Below are 26,256 nucleotides of genomic sequence, written 5' to 3' on the forward strand. Positions count from 1 at the left end.
TGCATTTAAATTTTGAAAAAGAGATAGATTCAATAAGTTTTAACAGTCTTGAGTTCATTTTTGTTCAAAAAATAAAATTAATTGCTTTGTGATGACAGGATGCAAGTGATCCGACTATTGGTTTTCTACTAGATGGAATGGACAAACTTTGTTGCTTGATTCGAAAATATGTATCAGGTAGAAAATTGTTGTTTTGAATAGATTTCTAAAGGGAGTTCTTGTATCTTCAGTCGGTGTTGATTGAAAATATAACAGCCATTCCATTTGACAAAATGGGCCAATAGCATTGCATTTAGAGCTTTCAAAAAAGACTACGAATCATTCATGATAATTTCTAGACCAGCTTATGCTTTCTACTCATAGATAGAACAGAATGAAACAGAAGGATAGGATAATCCAACTGATTATGGATTTTGGTAGCATGCATACACTGAAACAAAAGGTTAGGATGGTACAACTGATAATGCACTTATGTAGCATTTAGTATATTTAGACCTGTGGAGCTTTTATACTGCATATTCTTCCTAGTTGAAGTCAAATGACCAAAATTTATCTATAAGATGATATTGACAAATTTACTTTTCTAATCTAAGCAGGTTATCCCTGGATCTGAATTTTTAATTCCATGATAGGTTATCCAAATTCCAACTTGAGGATATAACATCACTTAAAAATGTTTAAGCACTAAAATGAGCAAAGCATTATGACGGTAGTGCAAATATACAAGTAATTGCAACCACTTGATGGAAAATCCCACTATGGCACTAAAAACTGAATGTGAACATGTTGGCACATTTTTTGATGTTGAAGAATGATTCCAAGTGCCGATACAAGAGCTTACTATAAATAGCACTCCTCCAAGAATTGTTTAGAACAAACCAGATGGCCCTAAATGTTACACAGAGTGTCATTGTGATCATGAAAGCCAACTGAACTCCAAGCCATCACAACATGCCAAGAAAACCTGAAATTGAGGTTGAGCTCTCCGAGAACACTGGAACTTCGTAGCTTAGCTCAAAACCTTTGGAGAAGGCCAAAAAATGACCAACATAAACAGTACAACATGATGTAAAAATGGGTACAGTATGGTCCTTGGCAAATGCTGCTTATCCTGAAGCAATGTTATAGCTCAGAAATACTGATCCCGGATGAAACTCAACGTGATCCGAAGATCCCAAAAAAGTTAAGAAAGTCTAGCTCCATCAGCTCTGAGTATTGTGCTACTAGGCATCTGTGCAAGTGACCTCCTGAAATCCTCGTGACGAGCAATCAAATGTTGTAAGATCTCAGTCAATTCCTTAGAAAATTGCTCTCTGTAATCACGAATCCATGCCATTATAGTTGCAAAAATGAGAAAGTTAATGTTAAATTTGTCACTGTTAGCTTATTGTACTTCAATATAATGGCTGCAATTGTAAAGGAATCCACTGCCACAACCATAAATGCAGGCTGATAATAAGAAATAGCAATCGCTTGGTGCATGAACACCCATCCAAAACCTAAACTAGTTAACTGAAACTGCCATATCCTTCATCTATGGCCATGAGTAACCCTGTCAAGAGGCTGAATAGTCTTTAAATGCTTAGAGCTATAGCTGTCCAATTTGGTATTTCAAATTGCATCACTGAGAAAGAATAACAATCATTGCAAAATTGAGAAAATTTGGGCCAAAATGAAATTTTTGGTCAATTAGCCTGATGCTCATTGACCTCAAAAATCACAATAATACTCCTCTCCTTATGGTGAGTACACAAAGTTGTCCATCACATCTTATTGATTGCATCCAGCAAGATCCATCACAATTAGCAACAATCATAAGAAACTGGTTCTTCTTGTCAATTGTTTTCATGCATCTCAAAAAGAGAATTATAAAATGTCACAAAGGAGATCAACCCAAATCTGACAATTATTTATGCCTCCTTGTTGTGACTTTGTTTTTGCCATATGATTGGGTAATCCCTGTATGTAATGGCCCTTTTCTACAATAGGATCTAATAATAAATAACAATAATAAAATTAAAATAGACAAACATAATAAAATATAATTACAAGTTAATTATGTTTAATGAAAGTTCAAGCGACAAACAATGCTAATAACCTTTCATGTCCATGCCGTGGAAGTTCTGCTCTAGATGTTTGCCCAACATGGATGGCTTGGCAGGAGGGTGGTTGTAATGCCCCTTCTAAAATAGAATTTAATAATAAACCAAATTAAATTAATGAGGTAATTAATTATAAATAATAATTATTACAATTAATAATATAATCAAGAAATATAATAATATATCATAGTTATAATATTATATAATAGTATCAATATGATATTTTAATACAGCATTAATCCATGTGATATTAAAACAATTTTAGTGTCACTGTGATATTATAATACAATATTAATCTGTATATACTTAACCAGTATAATTTCCATCATAATAATATATAATTAAAACTATATAATAACATTTAATAATAAATAATATAAATAATGACTAATTCGTAACTCAGTAAGGGGAGGCGTTGTTTATCAACCATATATATGAAGAATACGGTTGTCCTAAGAAAAAAGGGAAGAAAGAAGGATACAACCCAACAATTATAATAGCAGGATAGACCCACAAATGACAACCAAGATACTGAGTGAATGATCTTACATTACGATCCAGTTCAATGATTCTTTCATGTTTTGAAAAACAATGACTAGAGGAAGAGCAGTGGATCATAAAGTATTAATAATAACATCAACAAGGACCGTTGAGGAATCGACCCTGGTCTAAGTGATATCAACACTTGGAGAATAATGTGGAAGGAATGGTAGTTGGGAAAAACAGTAGTTAGCGACATATTTGGTGAATGCATACCAGGGACAGCATCCATTAATGTTATTGCAAGCCAATTTAACAAGTACCTACGAATTATAGTGACACACCTGAGCAAAGTCAGTGTTTATTGGAACGATCATCCTTCCGATTCGTAGACGACACATAATAGATGTATAAGGATTGAAGTAACTAAAATTCCAAGTCAGTGATTAGGAGAGCACATCAGCCGGTTGGATATGTCATCTAGTATAACAATCAATGACAGTAACTTATTGCAATTCTGATTCAAAGGAGATTAATAATGAGAAGAACTCAGCAGAAATCACATGGACAGCGCCCATAGCAATTAACATTGAGAGACATAAAATCAGCATGAAAATTAGCCCAATCCATTCCCTAGAAGATAGTAAGGAATACATTCAGCAATATCATCGTAAAGACCATTACCTAAGAATAAGGCGTCCAATATTAATATCAGCAGATATGATGAATGTACTATCTGAAGAAATTGAAGGTAAAGACGTGTGATTCCAAGGAGTAATTCATTAAATATAAACTATAGAAATTTATGGGTGCAATCAATATATCTAAAAGAACAGTCATGACAAGTGATTACATATAGTAGCGTTTCTGTGATTATATATAGGAGTGTTTCTGTCAGCAATCAAAGTATATACAGCAGAGTCAAAAGGAACACAAGAAGATCTATAATCTACTTCAAACAATAATATCTACCAGTAATAGATTAGTCATTTGAGGATATCGAATAGAGAGAAGTTCAAGATGGATAAATAAAACATATAAAAACTATATTAGTAAAACTAGTGAACAACAATCCAGGGATTTAGTAAGAATAAGAATATACATAGAGACAAGACCTGACCAGCAATGGAGGAGTAAATTAGTGACTTCCAAGAAACAACACATTCTCTTGACGAACTCATACTCTATGATAACTTGTCAGATGAAAATAAAAGGGATGTGAAAAATTTAATTAGATTATTACTTTAATTGAAAACGATTGACTGCGCAATAGATGTCTATAGTATGTTAGCACATATTTCAAATAGATGCAAGTTAAAGAAATATTCATGTTAGAATTGCATAACTCTAGAGATTTCAATCAGGTATATATCCAAGTTATGCATAACTTTAAGACATCACTTAGGAGCAAGAATCAAATTTTGATAAGAATCAACATCATTTCCTTGAGCATACAAATCAGAGTCTACATGATAAATTCAGAAAAGTTGTGATCATTCAATAACTTATTGTTCGATTGTTAAATGTATTGCAATTTAATGGATATATTTCTTGGCTCCTAAACGGGGACATTACAGTGGTCGTATGCCTTCTCAAGTAGACACACGAAATTGTCACAGCCGAAAGAATCATTCTTTCAATTATTTATCGGCCCATGATTTTCTTCATATATGTCAACGGTTCCAAATGAGGATGCGAAGAACTAAAGAATCATTCTTTCAATTATTTATCAGCCCATGATTTTCTTCATATATGTCAAGGGTTCCAAATGAGGATGCGAAGTTAACATAGTTCTGATTTTCTTTGAGACGTCTTCTTTTAATGAACAATGGAGCTCACCAAAAACCGCTTGCTTGAAACCTGCACCAAAATGGATAGGGTTCCATTACCACTCCTTGTATGAAAACTCAACCTGCTCAAACTCCCTGTAACTTTAGACTTGACTACTTTGATGTCCAAATTGTAAACTCAAATGCAAATTCACCTCACTTGGAACACATGGTTTTTCATCTAAACCTTCTTGGTTCCAAGGGTTTCCATCCCCAGAACAGACGAATCACTGAATATCAGCAACAAGACAAAGCATCAGTATTTCAATCTCATAACATATACCAAGTGAATGAATAGGTTTTTGTAATGTCCCCTTTTTGGGACATTAGGAAAGTTAAAGACATATTATATATAATATTAAAATTGACTTGGAGAGCGTGGACTCAAAATATAAAAGGTCAATTTAATATTATAAAGTGGGCTAAAAAAGGACAAGGAGAGATAAGATGAAAAACCAGGAGGGGAGTCGAAGAGTCACAGCTGTAAGGATAAAAGAAGAGACTCTTTTATTTGGCATGCTTGATTATGATTTAGATTTCAGTTCTCTCTTGTGAGAGTTATTCAGAAAGCTTCAGCTTTTAGCCAGTATGAGGACATAGCCCTTTGTGCCGGCAGACAGTGGACGCAAACCCATTGTCCATGGGGACGTCACTTTAGGTGTCTCATATGCACTTACAGGTTCTCTTAGTGTTCCAATCTGATTGTAAAATTGTGTTTAAGATTGGCTTTTAAATGCTGGTTATTGTATTGTTGTTGTATAATGCAATAACGTTGTTTTAAGGAGTTTTATGAGAATTTACTGGTTTCATTCTTTTGGTTTGCAATGCATTTCCATATGCTTGAATCCTGAATCTTATTTTGAGAAAGAACAGGTTAATATCTATTGGTAAATCTATTAGTTTCTAATGTGCTTTGTAATATATTTGCCTATGTTTAAGTCCTGAATATATTGTTGGAAAAGAAATCGAGTAAATATCCAGTTTGGGATATTTCAGTAGTATTAGAGCTTCGAGCCTGCCACCCTGTGATGTTAAGAAATATTACTAAAGATTTTAATATTGTTTTTATCTAAGGGATTGTACGCTGAATATTACTCTCAGAACTTTAAAGGAGTAAATTAAGCTGACGATGCTGGAATAGATACCTTTTATAGATAGTTACACATTTAAAATCCAGTACAGGGTTGCTGTCTGAGTTGAACTTGGGCAACATTGGCCTTTGATAGAAAAATTATTTACATACTCCTGTGGGTGCAAATATCAAACCATATGTCGTCGAATGATGAAATCTAAGGTGAAATGAAAGTTACAAGTCGATGTATTGGAAAAAAAAACACAAGGCCTAAGTGAAGGAGCAAAAATTTGTTGCCGCCTCTATGTTTGTGAGATGTAAAAGCAAAGGAATTGGTGGGTGTGCTGCAGCTGTGGTCAACAAGTTACAAATGACTCGATAGCTCCTAATTGTGCTCTTCGAGCAGCAGTTCAAGCGTACAGGTGAGGGGATGAATTTCATTCAATGTCATCAAAATCAACCAAATGAAGGAGAGATAAGTTTGAGCAAGACAAGGTTGCCTTCAATGATACAGTGTCAATAGATTGCTCTAGAGGTAAAGGGTTTCAATTCCCTTTGTTTTGTTAATGATCGTGTGATTGTTAAGAGAAATAAACAACCCCGGAACGGTTTGTTGGTCATGAGGTTGTAATTAAAATACAGTGTCTGAATGGATGGTATGTAGTGAAAACATTGACATGCATCAAACCTGCAAAGGAAATGAAGCAACTGAACTACGTTGGAACTTTCAGGCCCTCACATAGATAAACAATGAGGACGAGAGCCAATCCTGTCCATTAGTTGAATGGTGTATTCCTCAGAGTCGAGAGCAACTAGATGTTATGTCGGTTGGAGGTTGGAATCGAATTAGTGGAAGGGAAGCATCTCTTGCATACCATGGGTAACATTTTTTGTATCCGTCTCTGGGTGTGACTCCAACAATAATTTCCTTAAATGATTCTCCATTGGTAATTATCTGTCAAGAATTGATAGCGGACACATTACTAACATTTGGAGTATAGTGTGCGGATACCTCCTGATCGACAGAGTGGGAAATGCAGTGACACCAAGGCATTACATCCTTGTCAGCGGGTTTCTTTTATAACGTATGCATGAGGGGATCATTAGAAACGACTATGTGAAAATCGAACCATAATAAGTATTTATGATGCAACGATGATTATGGCCATGTTATAAAACAACGATTATAGACAAGTCACTAAAGTGTATAGCATCATCAGTGCATTCGTCAACTACACGTAGTGGAATGATATTTGAAAGGAAAGTATTGACGGCAAATAAAGATTTTGGCAGCATTAATAAAGACAAAAAAATACCAAAAAAACCAAGGCAATGTATGAGTTAAGGGAGCCACGTGAAACAAAATCTTGATGAAGACTCAAATGAAACAACAATGCATTAAGGATTTGAAAACAAGAATCCAGCCAGGGTGAGACGCTAGGTGGGAGGCTGCCTGGACAGAATTGATATGTGTCATTTTTGCATCCATGAGGAAATCGAAGGGAATTGTGTTTTTCTGTGAATGAAGATTATGAATAGATTGGAAGATCTTAGAGTAATTATACGAAGTGATCCGTCATAGGCTATTTCTGGTAGTGACTCTTATCGTCATCTTTTCGTAACTGTTTGAAGTTGCAGTCGGAATTAGTCCTAAGATGTGCATATGCTAAACGTTTATTTGGAGCCAATAGCTTATGAAATTGACAATGAATAATTTTAGTATGTAACGTTCAAAAATTAAACTTGAATGGACTATGCATATGTGTTGTTGAATGTAGAAAAAAGGAAAAAATGGATATCGGTGATTAGACTACAAGCTTATAGGCTGGGGCAGATTCAACTGGCAACAGTTTATTGTTTGCTATGTGCAAGTATTTCTCACTGCATTGAGTTTGTGAGACATGAAGATTGCCCATTTAAGCATTAACAATGGGTTGCCTTCAAAGTCATTTGCCAAAATATGCAGGGTAAGTATAGGAGAAACTAATGTATTCTACAGGCTGATAGTAACAAGAAAGTTGAACATGAGTGTGGTTGTGACTTACTAGTATACAATCATCCAAGTTGGAAAAAAATTCAAGTATTCATAGTTCAGAGAAATTATAGTGCTAATCAGTTGGGTGTTGGCATCTATTTTCCATTCAAGGTAGAGTTGATGCATTCAAGTTCCGGTGATGTTAATGGCCGATGTGATTTGGCTTGGAGTTTTTAGCTCTAGATGAATGCCGTTGTGGCCAACTTGCAAATTCAAGTGATCACCATCTACATTTCTTAAAGACTATTGTGTGCAGTATCATTAGAGTTCATCTGTAGAGAATCAAAGAACAACTTCAAACTAGAGCTTTCAGTGGAAACTAACTGCTGCATGTGGGAACATCTTGTACAAATTGCTACAGGGAACACATTCTTGATTATTATAGAGTGATTCTCTTGGCCTGAGGTAATTATGGTCATTTTTCGGAGTGGAGGTGTCATCAAGCCATCATAGTTGGAGAAATTGAGAGGAGATCCTTCTACCAGCAGGCTAAGTGTTTGACAAAATTACAACAGGCGTCTGGTAACAACAATCAACAAGACTACTTTCAGCAAATAGTGCATCAGGAAGTATTGGGAAATGCATTGTCCCAACTAAAAGGAAAGAGAATATTTTATTATCAATTTTCAAGATTTTTGTGTATGTACGCCTTGAGCAAAGTCAGCTTGAGGAATACCAAATCCTATTGATATTGTCACTTGATAAAGAAATCAAGATAGTTTGACTATTTGAAGAAGGCAATTCTGGGGTAGAATGTACCTGTTTGTTAGACTTACAGTAATAGGATAACAACATTCAGCAATGGGAAAAGCTTTGGATAAAATCAGGAAGGGTACTATGAAGCCACAAGAGCAATTAGCCAAGAATTCCGAATCCGATATAAGAGCAGAAATACTCGATATTTATAGAGTATAAAGAACTTCCTACCCGAATTTAGAATGATTTATCATTCAGTGATTACATGGATTTTCATCTAGAGTGGCAAAATAAGACTGATATGGCAAAAATGAAGTATTTGGAATTGGTTCAAGATCATATTGCAAAGAACCAGTGCAAAAATGTATATGAAGAATTTTCAGCAAACCAAAATCATCTAATAGTTGGTCTTGAAAAAGAAGAGCAGTTAACTACCATTGGTTTACAACCTTCCCATTATCACGTAGAAGATGTTACATAGGGTGCAAGTTTCTACATTGATGATTTGGAGGTTAGCTTTGACAAGCAGGTTGATGAGGTCGGTTGCACACGAGGTAGTAGTAGATTGGAATTTTTGTATGATGAACCTTATATTTCTGATACCCATGACCTAAGTTACCGATTCTAGTTCTGATGCTGATGTGGGTGCATGTGCGGGTGTAATAATCTTACCTAAACTGGTCAGAAAATTTAGACTTGTGCTGATGACATTTTGTTACATGGTTGGTGTATGAACACTGTCTAAACCATGGAAATCATTAGGAAATCTGAATTCATGATGTATACTCTAGTATAATAAAATATGAATGATATGGTACGACAACAAGAAGTTTGGAAATATGTTAACAGATTAATATTGAATACAACAATTCAACTGAAAGTGTAATAAGATACTGAATGGCATTCAATACATTATTTACACACGAGATTACAATCTTCAAAAATGAATAAGAGAAGCTAAACTTGGAGTTAGCTGTTGAAGCTAATCTGCAATCTATGACCCGAGTTGACTGTTTGCTACTGATATTTTGGAGTTAGCTGTTGTGGGTGTCTATCCACACGATTTAGCAAGAGGACTATTGTCGGTTGCTCGTCTAATGATAATACAGAACATGTCTCTCTCCTTGACGTAGGATGAATACAACTACTTCCGTGTACTCCTACTGTACACTGTAGTTCCTGCTGCGAATTAGTGTGACTCCCACTCGTCAGTCTTTCGTCCACAGGTCATCCCACTCGTCACAACATCCTTAAGCAACATTAGGAGGGAGATGCCAGTTATAAGTGGAGCCCGTGATTGAAGACTCTGTTTGTGCCTCTAGACCTCGTCCCCTGTATTCTACTGCAAACTCCTTCAGAATGTTATAGAAGGTGGCTTTCACTGCCCCCCGCAATGTCTTTACTGGCTGCTATCTCTTTTCCTTAGCCGACACGTTCACTATGTATAAACCAAGAAGGAAAAACTGATATACTAGCTTCTATTATGTTGTGTGATTGGATAGATGACTTACTTCCATCACTTGAATCTACTTCAGTGCTCTCTTGCTGATTTATGCCTGAAATTTGAATGTTGATTCCAAGTGAGTAGTTGGGGTGACATCCAACTTCCTCAAATAACTTGACGGGTTTTCCTCCAAGTTACTAGTCAGATTAAAGCAACCGTTGTAGTGATATGGTAATCTTTATCATATTCGTGGTGTTCTTTCCCAAGACAGAGTCTCATATTTATAACCTCGAAGCGAGGGAAAAGTGTTGGAATAAGAGATGTGGGATAAAAGACCAATTTCGTCTTCTAGTCACTTAAGTCACTTTATAAAGTGAATTACTTTTAAAACATAAAGTAACTTTATTAAAGTACTTTAATACATTAAATGACGAACTTAAGACAAATCTTCCCTCGTGACTGGCAGGCTTCCTTACTGGTAATGCCATTAATCTATTTGGATGTGGAGATAGATTAACCAGGCGCCAAAAGAGATAGTGCAAAAGAGGGGACATGATAGTCCTCCCTTCTAGTGATTGCTTGCCCTCAAGCAATCTCAATGCTGGATGCTGTAAAATAGACTCACCTTCTCAAGTGGCATTTTCATACGGTAAATCCTTCCAGCGGACTAGATATTTTTTGATAGATCTGTTTTGCAGCTTCCTTTCCCTGGTCTCAATCACCTCTGCTGGCTCCAAAACAAGTCTACTCTCCTCGTCAAGTGGAGGCAAGCCCTCTGACGGTACAACCTGTTGACGAATTGCCTTCTTGAGGCATGAGACGTGAAACACATTATGGATTCGATTGTCACTAGGTAAATCCAACTCATAAGCAACCTCACCAACCGTCTTGGTGATGTAGTAGGATTCGTAAAATCTGGGCTCAAGCTTTTTTGACCCAGTTTTCTTCAAGGAGCTCTGTTTATATGGCTAGAGACAAAGATAAACCATGTCACCTATCTTGAAGCTCCGCTCACTACGATGTCGATCAGCATATAACTTCAGTTGGTTCTGTGCCTGTTGAATATTATCCCTAAGAGATTTGAGTATATCCTGTTGATCCAGAATCCAATCTTTGGCTAAGGGAGCCTTGCTGTCCTGTAAGGCCAGATCAATGAAAGAGAGGGGTTCGTAGCCATAAAGAGCACAGAAAGGAGTCATCTGAATGGACATATGATATGTGGAGTTAAAGCAATACTCCCCCAAATACAATCATGTAACCCAATCTCTTTGCTGACTTGCAATGTAGTTCTCAAATACCCTTCCACCGATTTATTCACTATTTCGGTCTGACCATCCGTTTGCGGGTGATAGCTAGTACTGGGTGTCAACTCAATACCTGCCAATCTAAAAACCTCCTACCAAAAGGTGCTGAGAAACTTGATGTCTCTATCACTCACAATAGTCCTGGGTAATCCATGAAGACGAAAAACCTCTCGAAAGAACAACTCTGCCATTTGAGAGGCTGTCCAGTCCGTCGCAATAGCAAAGAAGTGTGCAAACTTAATCTGTCTACAACCGCAAAAATGCAGTCCCTGCCTTGGACCCTTGGCAACCCTGTGATAAAATCCATGGAGATACTCTCCCACCTCTAAGTTGGAATAGGAAAAGGCTGAAGTAAACCTGCTTTAAAACTTTGTTCTGACTTGTTCTGCTGAGAAGTCTGGCACTCATGCTGCAATACATCGTCTTTAAGCCCCTTCCATGAGAATCTCTCTCCACTCTGCCTGTAGGTTTTGAAAAAACCTGGTTGACCCGTTGAAGGTGCATCATGTATAGTGTGCATAATATTCATCTTTAGATTCTGGTACTAGGTAGATTCTATCTTTATAATATATGATATCATTCATTATCTTGTACCGATCATCCTAAAGTTGACCATCCATAATCTGACAAGCGTGAGTATTTTTAGAATACTCAACTAATAGTTGGTACCTCCAATTTGTTGAAATCTCGGATATGGCACAACACTCCATCACTGGAGTTCTCCTCCAAAGTGCATCAACAACTATATTATTTTTACCCTTGACATTTTGAATATCAAAATCATATGCTTGAACCTCGCTAACCCATTTTTGTTGTCTTTCATTCAACTCCTATTCCATAAAGTAATGTAATGCAGGGTTTCTCGTGAACTTACTTCCTATCAAGTACTGTCTGAACTTGGCAAAAGCGTGCATTATGGCCAGCATCTCCTTATCATAAGTAGAATATAATAGTTCGCTGTCCCTAAGTTTCCTGCTTTCAAAAGCTATGGGATGTCGGTCCTGCATCAAAACCACCCTAATTCCGCTCCTTTAAGCATCACTCTCCGAAACAAAGTGTCTAGAAAAATCAGGAAGTGCCAAAACCGGACACGTGCTCATCACTTGTTTCAGTCTATCAAAGACTGCCTCTGAATCGTCTGTCCATCTAAATGCCCCTTTCCATGTCAGGTCAGTAAGGGGGGCTGCTACCTAGGAAAAACCTTTAGCGAATCACCTATAATAAGAGCAAAGGCCAAGGAAGCCCCGTAATTCAGATACATCTCTCGGTGGTGGCCACTCAAGGATTGCTTGTATCTTTTTCTGATGTAGCTTAACTCCCTCTGCACTAGTTACGTGACCAAGATAAAGAATCTCAGTTAGTCCAACTTCACCCTTAGACTCCTTTGCAAATAAAGTATGTTCTTCCATGAGGCTAAGGATCTCATCTAGGTGCTGCAAATATTCCTCCCAAGTCCTACTAAAGATCAAGATGTCATCAAAGAAGACCAATACACTCTTTCATAGCTGCTTTTTAAAGTTGTGGTTCATGCATGACTGAAAAGTAGTTGGTGTGTTAGTGAGCCCAAATGGCATCACCAAAAACGCATAGTGTCCATAGTGGCATCTGAAAGCTGTCTTATGCACATCCTCCTCTCGGACTCGTAATTGATGGTATCTCGATCGAAGATCTATCTTTGAGAAATAAACAACTCCATGAAGCTCATCCAATAACTCGTCAATGCGGGAACGAGATACCTGTTTTTAATGGTCCTCTTATTAAGGGCACGGTAATCAATACACATCCGAAGAGTGCCATCCTTCTTTTTAACTAACACCACTGAAGAGGCAAAAGGGCTGGAGCTGAGTCTAATATGTCCCATATCTAGCAATTCCTTAATTATCTTCTCTATCTCGTCCTTGTAATGCCTGGAGTGACAATAAGGAGTGGTAATGACGGGTTTGACGCCCTCTTCTAACTCAATGATATGCTTAAACCCCCATCTGGTGGAATACGTAGGGGTAAATCCTCAAATACCCTCCTATGTTTGCAAGCACCGTCTGGATGTCACAATGATACTGTTGTCATGTACCTTGTGTTTCCTTAGAAGAGATGAAACACTATGTCGCCCATTTGATATCATTGTGCCTCAAAATGACTTCCATCCTATGAGTTGTAATCAACCTCGACTCCCCTTTTGGCATAGCCTTGAGGATGACCTATCAGCCATCTTGTAAGAACTCCAACTGCATCTTCTCATGATCAACTGTATATCTGCCTATGGTCTGTAACCACTGTTTCCCCAACATGGCATCTAGTCCATCTAAATCCATCACATAGAAATCTGCCTCAAAAAGGAAATCACCAAAATGAATTGGGAGTCCGGACACCTTCCTTGTGCATTTCAATCTCTCACCTCCTGCCACCCTCACCTCAAACTCAGGTATGTCGTCAATCTGTAGCCTCCTCTTGGTAACCCATCGTGAGCTTTTGAAGTTATGCGAGGCACCTGTATCCAAGAGACATATAATACGCTGGCCAAATGAGTGAGGTGGTCCCTAGTCAGGCCTTTCCTAGAGTTTCCCAACCCCCTACCATTCTATAGTCCCCTACTATTCTAAAGGGCCGAGTGGGAGAAAGATAAATGGCGTTTGCCCCACACACGATTCCGTGCAAGAAAGCTAGTAAGAATGCTATCCTTCCAATACCCAAGAGAGTAGAACCATTATAGGGCTTTCCCCTAGGTTGAACATTTTTAAGATCGGGAGATCATCGCTAGTTAGGTTTCAAAATTCCATATGTGCCTAGGTAGGTTCACAAACAATTCCTTTCAAACGAAAGGGGTGTCCTGTGGGATCACTAGAAAGTGATGCTATGATAGGAGGCTACCTTTGGGTACCTTTCTCCTTCCCTCTAGGTGGTCGATCCTCGTTCTCCTCCTCATCATTGCCATCAACATCACTGCCCTCCTACTGCTCATCCTCCTCCTTTGAAAGCACCTTTACATAATGTATCTTGCCTTTGCCAAGGCATCCATGATTTGGTGTCTATGAAGTGAAGCATAGCTTCTTCCTCTTGAGTTCATTTTGTGTCTCAAAGTCCATCCTAGGAGGTGTGGCCTTATGTTGGTTTTTGTTCTTTTGGAAGGAAGTGTTCCCCTTATACATCTTCTTAGGAGGCTGTAATATCGAAGAGGGTGATTCTAGATCATGGGTGATCTTAATAGCATCATCCAGAGTGTTTGGTTTAAGTACTTTAACCAAACCTCTATATCTATCCTGTAAACCCTCGGTGAACAACATTATCTTACATTGTCCTGTCATGTCAGGAACCATCAGTGAGATCCATTGAAACTTGTCAATGAATCATCTAGAGATCCCCCCTGTCATAGCTGTGCCAAATCCTTGTAATAGACCTCTATATCCTTCCTGTCCTATTCAGTTTCATTATGTGCCATTTGAATGTTGTTTACCTGTTCAGCCTGTTCAAACTGAGCAACCTGTTTAGTCTATTCCACTTGTTCCTCTGGTCCAAAAATCAATTGCTCGTCCATTGAGTAACTATCCTCAATATCAATTTGTTCAGAAGACCCTGCTTGTTCCAGTGGGAGGTGACTATAATTATAAAGTTTTTTTCTCATACCTTGCTGTCATTTTACTTCATGTTTAACCCACAAGATGGCAGGACCTATTGCTTTGATACCACTGTAATAATCTTACCTAAACTGATTAGAAAATTTAGACTTGTGCTAATGACATTTCGTCAAACGGTTGGTGTGTGAACATTGTCTGAACCATGGAAATCGCTAGGAAATCTGAATTCTCGATGTATACTCTAGTATAATAAAAAATATGAATGATATGGTACGACAACAACAAGTTTGGAAATATGTTGACAGATTAATATTGAATACAACAATTCAACTGAAAGTGTAATAAGATACTGAATGGCATTCAATACATTATTTGCACACGAGATTACAATCTTCAAAAATAAATAAGAGAAGCTGAACCTGGAGTTACTCGCTGAAGATAATCTGCAATCTATGAGCCAAGTTGACTGTCTGCTATTGATATTTTGGAGTTAGCTGTTGTGGGTGTCTATCCACGCAGTTTAGCAAGAGGACTACTTTCGGTTTCTTGTCCAATGATAATCCAAAACCCGTCTCTCTCCTTGACCTGCGATGAATACAACTATTGCCGTGTACTCCTGTACACTGTAGTTCTTGCTGCGAATTAGTGTGACTCCCACTCACTGTTAGTCTTCCATCCGCGGGTTAACCCACTCCTCACAACATCCTTCAACAACATTAGGAGGGAGATGCCAGTTATAAGTGGAGCTCGTGATTGAAGACTCCGTCTGTGCCTATAGATCCCATCCCCTATATTCTACTACAAACTCCTTCAGAATGTTATAGAAGGTGGCTCTCACTGCTCCCCCGCGATGTCTTTACTGGCTGCTATCTCTTTTCCTTAGCCGACACGTGAACCATGTATAAACCAAGAAGGAAAAACTGATGTACTAGCTTCTATTATATTGTGTGATTGGATAGATGACTTACTTCCATCACTTGAATCCACTTATTTGCTCTCTTGCTGATTTATGCCTGAAATCTGAATGTTGATTCCAAATGAGTAGTTGCGGTGACGTCCAACTTCATCAAATAACTTGAGGGGTTTTCCTCTAAGTTACTAGTCACATTAAAGCAACCGTTGTAGTGATATGGTAATCTTTATCATATTCGTGGTGTTCTTTCCCAAGACGGAGTCCCATATTTATAACTTCGAAGTGAGGGAAAAGTGTTGGAATAAGAGATGTGGGATAAAACACCAATTTTGTCTTCTAGTCACTTTATAAAGTGAATGAATTTTAAAACATAAAGTAACTTTATTAAAGTACTTTAATACATTAAATAATCTTCCCTTGTGACTGGTAGGCATCCTTATTGGTAATGCCATTAATCTATTCGGATGTGAAGATAGATTAACCAGGCGCCAAAAGAGCTAGCGCGAAAGAGGGGACATGACAGTGGGGTGCTGATGCGTGGATGTGCGGATTTTTTTTGGGGGATTTTGGATGCGTTTGGGTGTGTCCATATATATATATATATATATAAAGTTGTCGACTATAATTTATGTATGCAAAGAAATACAAGAAATATTAAGTATCAGATATAATATCAAAAAGAGAAAAGAGAAAAGGAAGGAAAAATATAGTGTTAGTTCTTAAATAGAAAAAGAGAAACCCTTCCATTCTTGCGTGATTCAACCCTTGACTTGCCTCGGCAACCATTTTCCATAATTACTTATTCCTTCATCCTCATTCCAATCTGTTCTTAGAAAATTTCGTGCCAGTTTGATCTCCCATGGCCTAAGTCACAAGGTTCGAATTCGAGTTCAAGTTTGGCAACCATGAAATTCGACAATGATAAAAATTTAAAATAAAATCGCCTTATACAAATTTTATTTACTTTTAAATATAAAATATAATTTTTGAATGGTAATTTAATTTATTATTAAAATCTTAAACATATCATCATATAAAATATTTATATTATATTTACTTATAATATATTACTCTTTAACCTCATAATATTGTTATCTATGTAAATCTTATTATTTTATTATTAGTAAAATATTATAAGATTTTCAAATATTGATTCATAGATTTTAAATTCTATTATATAATTATTAATAACTATATATTATACTAGTAAGATAATAATGTAATAAACTATAATCTATAGATATAGAAAAGTCATAAAAATTTAAAAATTAAATAACCTAGCACTCAGCTCTAGCAGCTCATGGCAAAACGAAGATGGGTAGAACAAATGGAGGAACTATTTATGCTTTCCATCCTCTCGACGTTTGCTCTGCCTCACTCTTTCAATAACGTCTCCCATCAGCAACAAATAGTGCTTTTGTGATTCAGAGCTGCCATTTCAAATAGCCACTCTTCTTTGCCAGACTTGACTCCGCTTAATCCCCTTTGTAGTTGGCCTGGTGTTTCCTGTGATTCCTCACTTCGGTATCTGCTCACCCTCAATTTATCTGGAATGAGCTTAGACGACATCCGTGGGGGAAGGTGCTTCCTGACAACACCCCCAACGCATGCTCCCGCAAACACGCATCGGTCTGCATCCGCACCTGCATCCTCCTCTTGCTCAGACGCATCGGTAACTTAGACATGAATTTAGAGGGGTAATCTAGGATGACACTGCAAGACAATGAACTGCTTGAACATGACAATAATGAAATGCATGCCTTAAAGAACCTGCTGGAGGTTAGTGAAGACATGGTTGTGGTATGTTTGGTACGTTATGACAACACTGACAAGATGGTTGAACACCTCTATAGGAAGGTTCAAAAGGGGAAGGAGATTGGCTTGTTGCTGATTTATAGGTGATCAAAATAGCTCTTGAAATTATGAAATTAGATAATTTATGTTTGCTTTCTGACAGGGATTATATTTTTAAGGTTGTTGAAATATATGTTGATTAGTCAAATAGAGAAAGGAATGAGATTAAGGAGTTCAACAGGGAGCTTAAGTATGCTCATGAGGCATTGGATGATACTTTTCTCTTCAAGAAGCAGAAAATTAGATCAGGATCACAAACCATTTTTAGGAACATGAGGGTAAAGAGAGACAATAGTTTTTCCAAAGATGTAATTGATGAACTTGTTAGCATTTAGCAGACGTATAACTTGGATAGCTGCCCCAAACGATCAAGTACCAAATCTTCAGATCACATTCAATTTGTAGACAATCTTTTGTTTGAAGTAGATGGGGATTGGATTTCTGATAATCCCCTTTTTGTGATAAACAAGGGAACTCCTTTTGATTGTCATGAAGAAGATGATTCTGATTTCAGAATATTGAATCCGGTTATAGTTCCTAGGAGTGAATCTTGGTCACATCATGGGAGTAGTGAATTGACTACTGTCACTTGTCATTGGATTAGTCCAAATATGGTTTCTGATTTCATCCCATGTAGGAGTTGGATGAATTTCTGTAAGAATTTGCCTTAGGGCAAAATGACACCAGAATCAAGAAGCTCAAGCACTAGCACAATATGGACCAATAATGGATGATCATAATAACAATAATGAAAATGGATATCAGATGAATACACACTAGAAGTGCTTGTATATAAAGGCATCTAGAATGACTAGGAGTCAGCAAAGAGATAAACATCACAACTAAGCACATGTCCACCAAGAGTGGATTATCCTCCATTGAGCACAGGAGTTTGTGCGATGATGAGAGGATAAGTTTACATAGGTGTATCTCGTAAAGAGATGTTGTAGACACCATGTGCTCAAATAAGTTGTTAACTCCTGTGTTGTCAACAAGACAACTCATATGAGTATGCATAATCCTAGGTGTCTACATGACCTTTATATGTTAATGTATTAACCTAAGTAAACTTAAGTAAAATGTAATTATAATTAATTATTTACACTAATAATTTCCTACATCAGCCATTGAATAGATCTTGGTGGAGTATTAATGTAAGCTATGTTGCAACCATAGCGAATAGATTTTTAGCTTCATTACTCATAACACCTATGTGCTTGGGGTTTGTCTAGATTTATGACAGCGGTATGATTTTTGATGTGCCCGTGGTGTTATTTTAAGCTTCTGAGCAACTTGTTTCTTACATCATCTTTTTAGGTCAGGTCGTCACCATCGACTGGGTTATACATAGCCCCTTGATACATTTCTACCTCATCATATGAGATGGTCATGGCAACAGGGTTTGGGATCCAGGTGTTGATTGTATGTATCTATGGCTTATTGAGGATTTTGTTATAGTTCTACTCAGTTCGAGACTGGATGTGAGGATAATCAAAGTTGTACAGTCTATGGGTGCAGTGATATTTCGTAGATTAATATGGGATCTAGGGATTCGGTTGGAGGGGTTGCATAGTGACACCTTGCTTTGCAGGGTGGCCAGATTTGTTTTCAGTTTGGGTTGCAGAGCTATTTGTAGATTCGTATATTATCCTGATACTAATTGCTTGAGGACAAGCAATTTCAAGGAGTATAAGATAAGATAAGATAATACTATTAATGTCCAATGAAAACCACATGGGTTTATGGGACTGAGCATACAAAGAAAAGAGCCGACGAAAGTAGGAGCACCAAACGGTGACTGAGAAGAAGAATAAAACAAGACACAAGACTAGAAAAACCAAGCTAAGGACTAAGGGTTCTTCCTTGGTACAAAGGAATCAGTCACAAAAGGGTATAATCATGAGCGATCCAGAGTCTTAGATCCTTGCTGAGAACCACTGGATGAATGTCACTGCCTGGATGGACTGGTGCAATGTCGAACCAATTTGGAGTGAGTGGTATTGGATGGCCTTTTCGAGCGCTGTGATGAAGATAGGGGGGAGAAAATGGCGGTGATAAGCTGGTCAGAAATATGACCTTGAGGTACGAGTGACTGCAGGGTATGTTTACAGAGTTGGATGACCTCCCTTAGGTAAAGTGCAAGGCACCACTGGTCAATATAACTAAAGAATGCTGAAAGAGAAAAGTAATCTCTGAATAAGCAGTAAAATCTCCCTCTGTTCTCATAGTAGATAAGACAACAAAATATAAAGTGAGTCTCAGTCTCCACCTCTGCCAAAGAACATAGTTGATAAATACGGTCGTCTCTCTCCATATGGTGATCAGTCTGGACCTGAAGACGATGGGAGCCAACTTTGAAGGAGCCCAATGAGAATCTCAGAGCGTGACTCTAGCGCTGATAAAGATAAGCAGGGTGGAGAATAATACCATTCTGAATCTGAAAAAAATGCTCAGCATAAAAGGCCATCTTCAGATGTAATCCACCAGGAGGATTACGCTAGGTAGTGATAATGTATTGTCTATAGATATTCTGTCTAACATGCTCATTTAACTCCAGGCATGAGGGAAGGAGGTTAGCAGGAGCATCCAGCGAGAACTGGTAAGGAGGAAGACAATCAATCTCAATCTCGATCGAACTCAACAGAGAGGTGGCCTGGGTGTACCAACAACGAGATCTAGTGCTAGTGTCGGATCTCATAACCATAACAGAAGAACAGTATGTGAAATGACAATATCTGTGTTGGTCAATAGTCGAATCCATAAAGCCTCGAAGTCGATAGAGAAACCAGATTAAGTAAAAAATGACTATAAGTTTGAAAGGATGAGCTCCAAACTCGGCCAAAACAATACTGTGGGGGGTGAGTCTGTGACATCTAATGATATGACGTAAAAGTAATGTTTGAACACGCTCTATAAAGGCCTAATCGGAAGCAAGAAGAGAAGGTCCCCAAATCACCGAGCAATAGAGAATAATCGGTCGAACTAAGGAGTCCAAGAGGGACAACTTGGACGAAATGTCCTGAAAATGAAATCTAAAGCATTATCTCTCAAGCATGGCTAGAGAACCCATGTCGTTACTAACTCTGGACTAAATCATCGGTCTCAAGTTGAAGCGGGGTCCCGAGAACTTCACCCTGAGATACATGTAAGAGGAAGTAATCTCAACCTCTTGCCCCTGAAAGAAGAAATGAAGATGAGAGGTCTTTAAGAAATTAAAGATCATAACCCGAGTCTTGGTTAGATTGACGACGAGTTGACGTTGATCACAAAAAGAAGCCAAACCATCAAGAAGTCTCTGTAAACTGTTAGGAGAAGAGGCCAAGAGAACAATATCATCAACAAAAAGGAGAATGGAGACCAAAACCTGATGCAAATAGCACTCGTCACCAGGATGCGAGGAGTTCACAAGGAAATCTTCAAGCTCGTCAATATATAACCCGAAAAGGGTGGGAGAAAGAGGGCAACCCCGCTTCACCCCAATAGTGCATTGAACCGGAAAAGAAAAGCCCTCCGGAATCGTGAATTGACCAATTACCTTGTACAGTCTTATAATAGCAGTCAACAACATATTTGAGATCCCAATCTCGCCAAGTTTTTGAAGTAAGGTCATCATAGGAACATAATCAAAAGCCTTGCGGAAGTCCATAAAACAATAGTAGACTCTCTCAGAGCGGCGCCTAACCTCCTTAATAATAGCTCGCAACATTAAGACATGATCCATAGTCTGGTAGCTCGCTGGAAAACCGGCCTAACCTCTTGCTCTACACCCTTTCTTATCAACCTCTCTAGATAACATAGTGTTTAGAGCAGTGGCATAAAGTTTGGGAAAAGTATGCCCTATCATGATGGTCCTATAGTTACCAAGGTCAGAAGCAGGCCCAAACTTGTGAATAGGGTAAATCATATGTCACGACTAGGACTCAGGAAACCCAGTAGAAACCACTCTATTAAAGAGTGTAAGAAGGTAGGACTCGAGGACCGAAGCACCAAGTTTGAAAAGTTCTACTTGGAAGCCTTCCTCACCCATGGTTCTACTACATCTCATGGATGTAATGGCCTCGTAAATACTAGAGGAAGTGAATAGATGACAATAAGGAGGTGGAGTGGAATGAAGAGGTGGCTGCCTTGGAATGTCATAAAGCTTAATGGTGTGGGAGGTTAGAGAGTGAAAGTCAAGGATGGAGGGTGGGGCGGACTTGGAAAATGTGGACTCAAAATATAAAAGGTCAATTTAATATTATAAAGTGGGCTAAAAAGGTCAAGGAGAGATAAAACAAAAAGCTAGGAGGGGAGTCGAAGAGTCACAACTATGAGGATTAAAGAAGAAGAGACTCTTTCATTTGGCATGCTTGATTATGGTTCAAATTTCAGTTCTGTCTTGTGAGAGTTATTTGGAAAGTTTCAGCTTTCAGCTAGTGTGAGGACGTAGCCCCTTGTGCCGGCAGAGAGTGGATGCAAGCCCATTGTCCATGGAGATGTCACTTCAGATGTCTCGTATGCGCTTACAGGTTCTTCTCTTAGTGCTCCAATCTGATTGTAAAACTGTGTTTAACATTGGATTTTGAATGCTGGTTATTGTATTGCTGTTGTATAATGCAATAATGTTGTTTTAAGGAGTTTTATGAGAGTTTACTGGTTTCATTGTGTTGGTTTGTAACGCATTTCCATATGCTTGAATCTTGAATCTTATTTTGAGAAAGAACAGGTTAATATCTATTGGTAAATCCACTAGTTTCTATTGTGTTTCATAGTACATCTACCTATGGTTAAGTCTTGAATACAGTTGAAAAAGAAATCGAGTAAATATCTAGTTTGTGATATTTCAATTTTCTTATATAGCTTCTTAAGTCGGTGAATACACTTACTTTTAGCAATGTGGGATAAAAAGTCACTATTAATTTATAAAGCTGCTTTAATTTTATAACATCATTTATAACCTAAGTTGTCGAATTGAATGTGGATGCAGATGTGAGAATCGAGTGTGAAGATGCACAATTGTTTTTTTGCGGGAGGTGGGGGGGTGGGTTGGATGTGTTTATATTCATATACATCCACACACACATATATGCAAAGAAATGCAAGAAATATACAAAATAATAAATTAAATCATTTGATAGTATGATACTTCACCATTGATCAAGGTATTCGATAGTTCACAAATGTTAAAATTAAAATAACTTATAAGCCATATCATATACATCTTTCTTAATGATTCCAATGAAAGTCAGAAAATCATTACACTTACAAAATCAAGATTGTGTTTGTGATTCAATGTTCATCAATGGATATTGAAGATTCACTAATCAAATACAGAATAATAAGGATTCTCAAGATCATTTGAGCCCAAAGTGGTTCCACTCATGCTAGATGCATCATGTATCATGATGCTATCAACATCATCATCACCTATGATTGTAGTAAGTTCCTAAAATGTTGCATCCAAGTTGGCACACTCAGGGGCTACATCCCAAAGCTTGGCTGCCCCTTCCTTGTAGTGTTCCTTACGTGATAAAAGATGCAAGTTGGTATGAATGTAAATCAAGTTTGTAGCTTTTTTTGAGCCCAACTGGTTCCACATTAATAAGTGGATGGAGGAGTATGTAGTCCAATTATGTTCATGAATGTAAGAATTCACAACTTTGACAATGTTCACAAATTTAAACATAAAAATGAAAGCCAAATTAAAGAATTGTAGAAATACAAGTGTAAACAAAAAATAATTTACCTATGAGAGGAGCTTAATTGCAAGAGGTTGTAGATGCTTAAATGGTTGACCAGAGAGGTACTACCATGTGAGAGCTCCCATGTTGATTTGGTCCTTTATTGCAATTGGACCAACTTTAGCTCCCGAGGCAAATAAGCCAAATTTTGTCCTAACATTTTTGTACATTTCTTCATCTAGGAATAGTCTTTCAAAATCTTTGTAACACAAAGTAGCAACTTTGTCATCTGCATATGGTGCTACTCTATTTAGCTTAGCAAGTATTTGCTCACTAAAATACCTTGGATAGAGGGCATATGCAAGGAGGTGCAATGGGATGGTCATTTGTGCCCAACGTTGATGAATGATGCTTTCCACCTTATTGCACAAGGTTTCACTTTCTGTCAGGTCATTCTCATATGTTTGTATGCCAAGTTTTATCTTCTCAATCATTGTCCATACCACCATACACATCCCTTAAACAAGGTTGATTTGTATCTACAAAGCGGAGCATAATCATTATAAACTTGATGAAATCCAATACAAATTGTACACGATCCCACCAACATCCAAGACCAATTCCTTGACCTTTTGTACCCTCACTGAATTCGAAGCCTTCCATACATCATATTGGTTAGAAATAACCATTTGGCTCAGTGTCCCTTGCACCTTGACAATTCGTCTCATGATAAGAGTATGAGATGCAAAGCAGGTTTCAACAACCTAAGGAAGTTAATAACAATATGTCTATAAATATTCGAGCAATGTGATATACAATTTTATAATTGAACATGACATAAAATTTATTGAAATTAAATAAATAAATAAAATTTAGTAATTACAATTTAGCTTCAACAACTCTATTTTCTTCACTCAATCTATTTCAGTGCTGATTTGTTGCATGACCAAGTTGAGGGAGTATAAAGTGCATGGTGTCCAAAAATTATGGTCATACTGGCCCTTAGCCAAAACATTTGTACCCCTACAATTTTTGGCTTTGTTTGTAATCACCTGGACCACATTCTCACTACCCACAATCTTTATAGCCTCAATGTGAATTCTGGAAATGAATTTTGAATCTTTCACTTCCCCTTCACAATCAACTACCTTAAAAAACATTGTGCCTATGGTGGACATTGCAATCACATTAATCAATTGACAATTTTTTGTATCTTTTCATCCATCAAAAACAATAGAGACACCTGAAGTTTTTCAAGAATTTCTAATTGGTTAAATAACTCTCTCTATAGAAGTCTTCTCTTTTTGCAAGAGTGGTACATACCTTTTCATACCTGAGACTTGTGTAATCATATGATGCTTTATTGATGGCTGCCACCATTTTTTTCCAATATGATCTCACCAAGTTGAAAGGAAGACCATTGGCATAGAGGCAACATGCAATGATATGATGAACAAGCATACTTGCCTCCATTTTAAATGCGGTGTCCAATGGACCTCTTTTGTGAGTAGTAATTTCTTCTTCTTCTTCCTCTTCCTATCCTGGTACAAGTACTTGTGAGAATGGATATTTGGAGGATACAATTGGTTCAGTGGGTAATTGTATTGTTTTCTTTCTAGATGGAGGTTGATAAAAATGTTTTTGTGATCTTTTAACCAAATTATCAACAACTTCTTGTTCTTTTACATATGAAGTTATTTGTGCATTAGACATCCCCTTCTCCTCTGTGCCTCTACACATTGCTATTCCATTGCTAGGATCTATAAAATGAAGTTTGACTTGAGAATATGAGCTATTGAATGGTTTGCCTTGTTTACTTTGACAATAATTGGACTTCCAATGAGATGACCCACCTCTTGAAATATGCAATGCAGCAATACTCTTATGGTATGCCTCCATAAAAGAAATCCTACTTAAGTTTTGAAACTATCAGCTTCTTGCCTTCCCACTGAACCTTGACTCCCAATGGAAGCTACTATTGCATAACAGTCTAATTTCTTGCTATAATAAGAAATTAAATAAATTTACATTAGGAAAATGCTATGAACATCAAGCATACAAGTGCAAAAATATGATACAGAATACTAATATAGATAGCTAAACTTATTTATTTATTTCTTTAAAAAAATTTGAAAAAGACTTGGAAAATTTCTTCCCAAACTCTATTTTTCAATCAAAATCTCAAAAATATAAATCAAAGGACTCAAGAATGGGATCAAATGCTTACCTTAGATGTGTAAAACTCATTTGTAGAAGCTATCTCTCACCCCACGAGTGATCCTCTTCGAAAATAATCACCTTCTTTTCAAAAGGCCAAAATGGAGACTAAATGAGAGGAGAGACTAGCTGCAAAAAAAGTGAGATGCAAAATGATTTAATGGCCTCTTTTAGGTCCGTTTTATGGTTTGGGAGCAAAAAAGAAGAATGAAAAATGTAGTTAGCACATGTTATAATGTGCTTGAAGTGATTTTTTTTTTGCAAAAACCGTCTGAAAAGATGCTAGGTTCTTGTATGCTTGTCTATGTGCCCGGATGCCTAGTGGATGCCACCTAGAAGATGCCAAAGGTCAATAGTGCAAATGAGGCCAGTCCAAGTGCCCTGCCAAACTACTCAAAATTGAATTATTATTAATTGCAAGTTCCTGAATAACTGCTCAAGCTCAGAATGCCAAATCTAAATATCACAACACATGTTAAGGGATCTACTGAAGATAGAAATGTCGACTTTCCTGAAATAAACAGATACTATAAATAGTAAGTGTACGAAACTAAACCTGACAAAGAACAATCCTGAACTTACTGAAAATTGGCCTCCAACTCTGCCAATTGGACCCTCTGATCAACTCCATGAGCCTATGAGGGTCAAGAAATAGGCTAATCCTTTGAAAGTTGGCACTCACGAAAAATGGGGACATTACATGTACCCTCATTTAGAAATTTCAACTGCATAGATATTAAGCTCAAGTTGATCTAACCATGAGAATGAAGCCATGACATACAAAGTACAACATTTGTGCATCCTATACTCACAACGTAAAAATCATCATTGAGTTCATAGTTTTTCAATAAGAGCCTTAATTAGATATCTTCCTCATGCAAGCCATAGAGTGACCATTTACAAACATGACTGAAGCTTCCAAAGTTCTTAGTCTTGAACCCACTTGTGCAACAATGTCTTCATCAATGAAATTACGAGTAGCACTTGTGTCAACAAAAGCAACATTTTTCTACCTTTTCAAGATATCTCTAACCGTGAATGACTCATTTCGTTTAAGCCTAGAGAATCTAGTAAGAAT

The 26,256-nt window shown here is 37.4% G+C and overlaps 1 protein-coding gene across 2 annotated transcripts in view; it reads left to right on the forward strand.

Moving 5' to 3' along the window:
• Positions 1-26,256, forward strand: part of GRL (transcription activator) — a 268,919-nt gene that overhangs the window by 133,483 nt on the left and 109,180 nt on the right. For both annotated transcript variants that reach the window (XM_089828816.1, XM_089828825.1), the window contains exon 14: positions 99-177. In XM_089828816.1, the coding sequence (XP_089684942.1) occupies positions 99-177 (79 nt within the window). The remainder of the gene's footprint in view (positions 1-98; positions 178-26,256) is intronic.

Source organism: Cupressus sempervirens, chromosome 1 (genome assembly GCF_028749045.1).
Source record: "Cupressus sempervirens isolate cs-2001-9-10 chromosome 1, ASM2874904v1, whole genome shotgun sequence".
Lineage (NCBI taxonomy): Eukaryota > Viridiplantae > Streptophyta > Pinopsida > Cupressales > Cupressaceae > Cupressus > Cupressus sempervirens.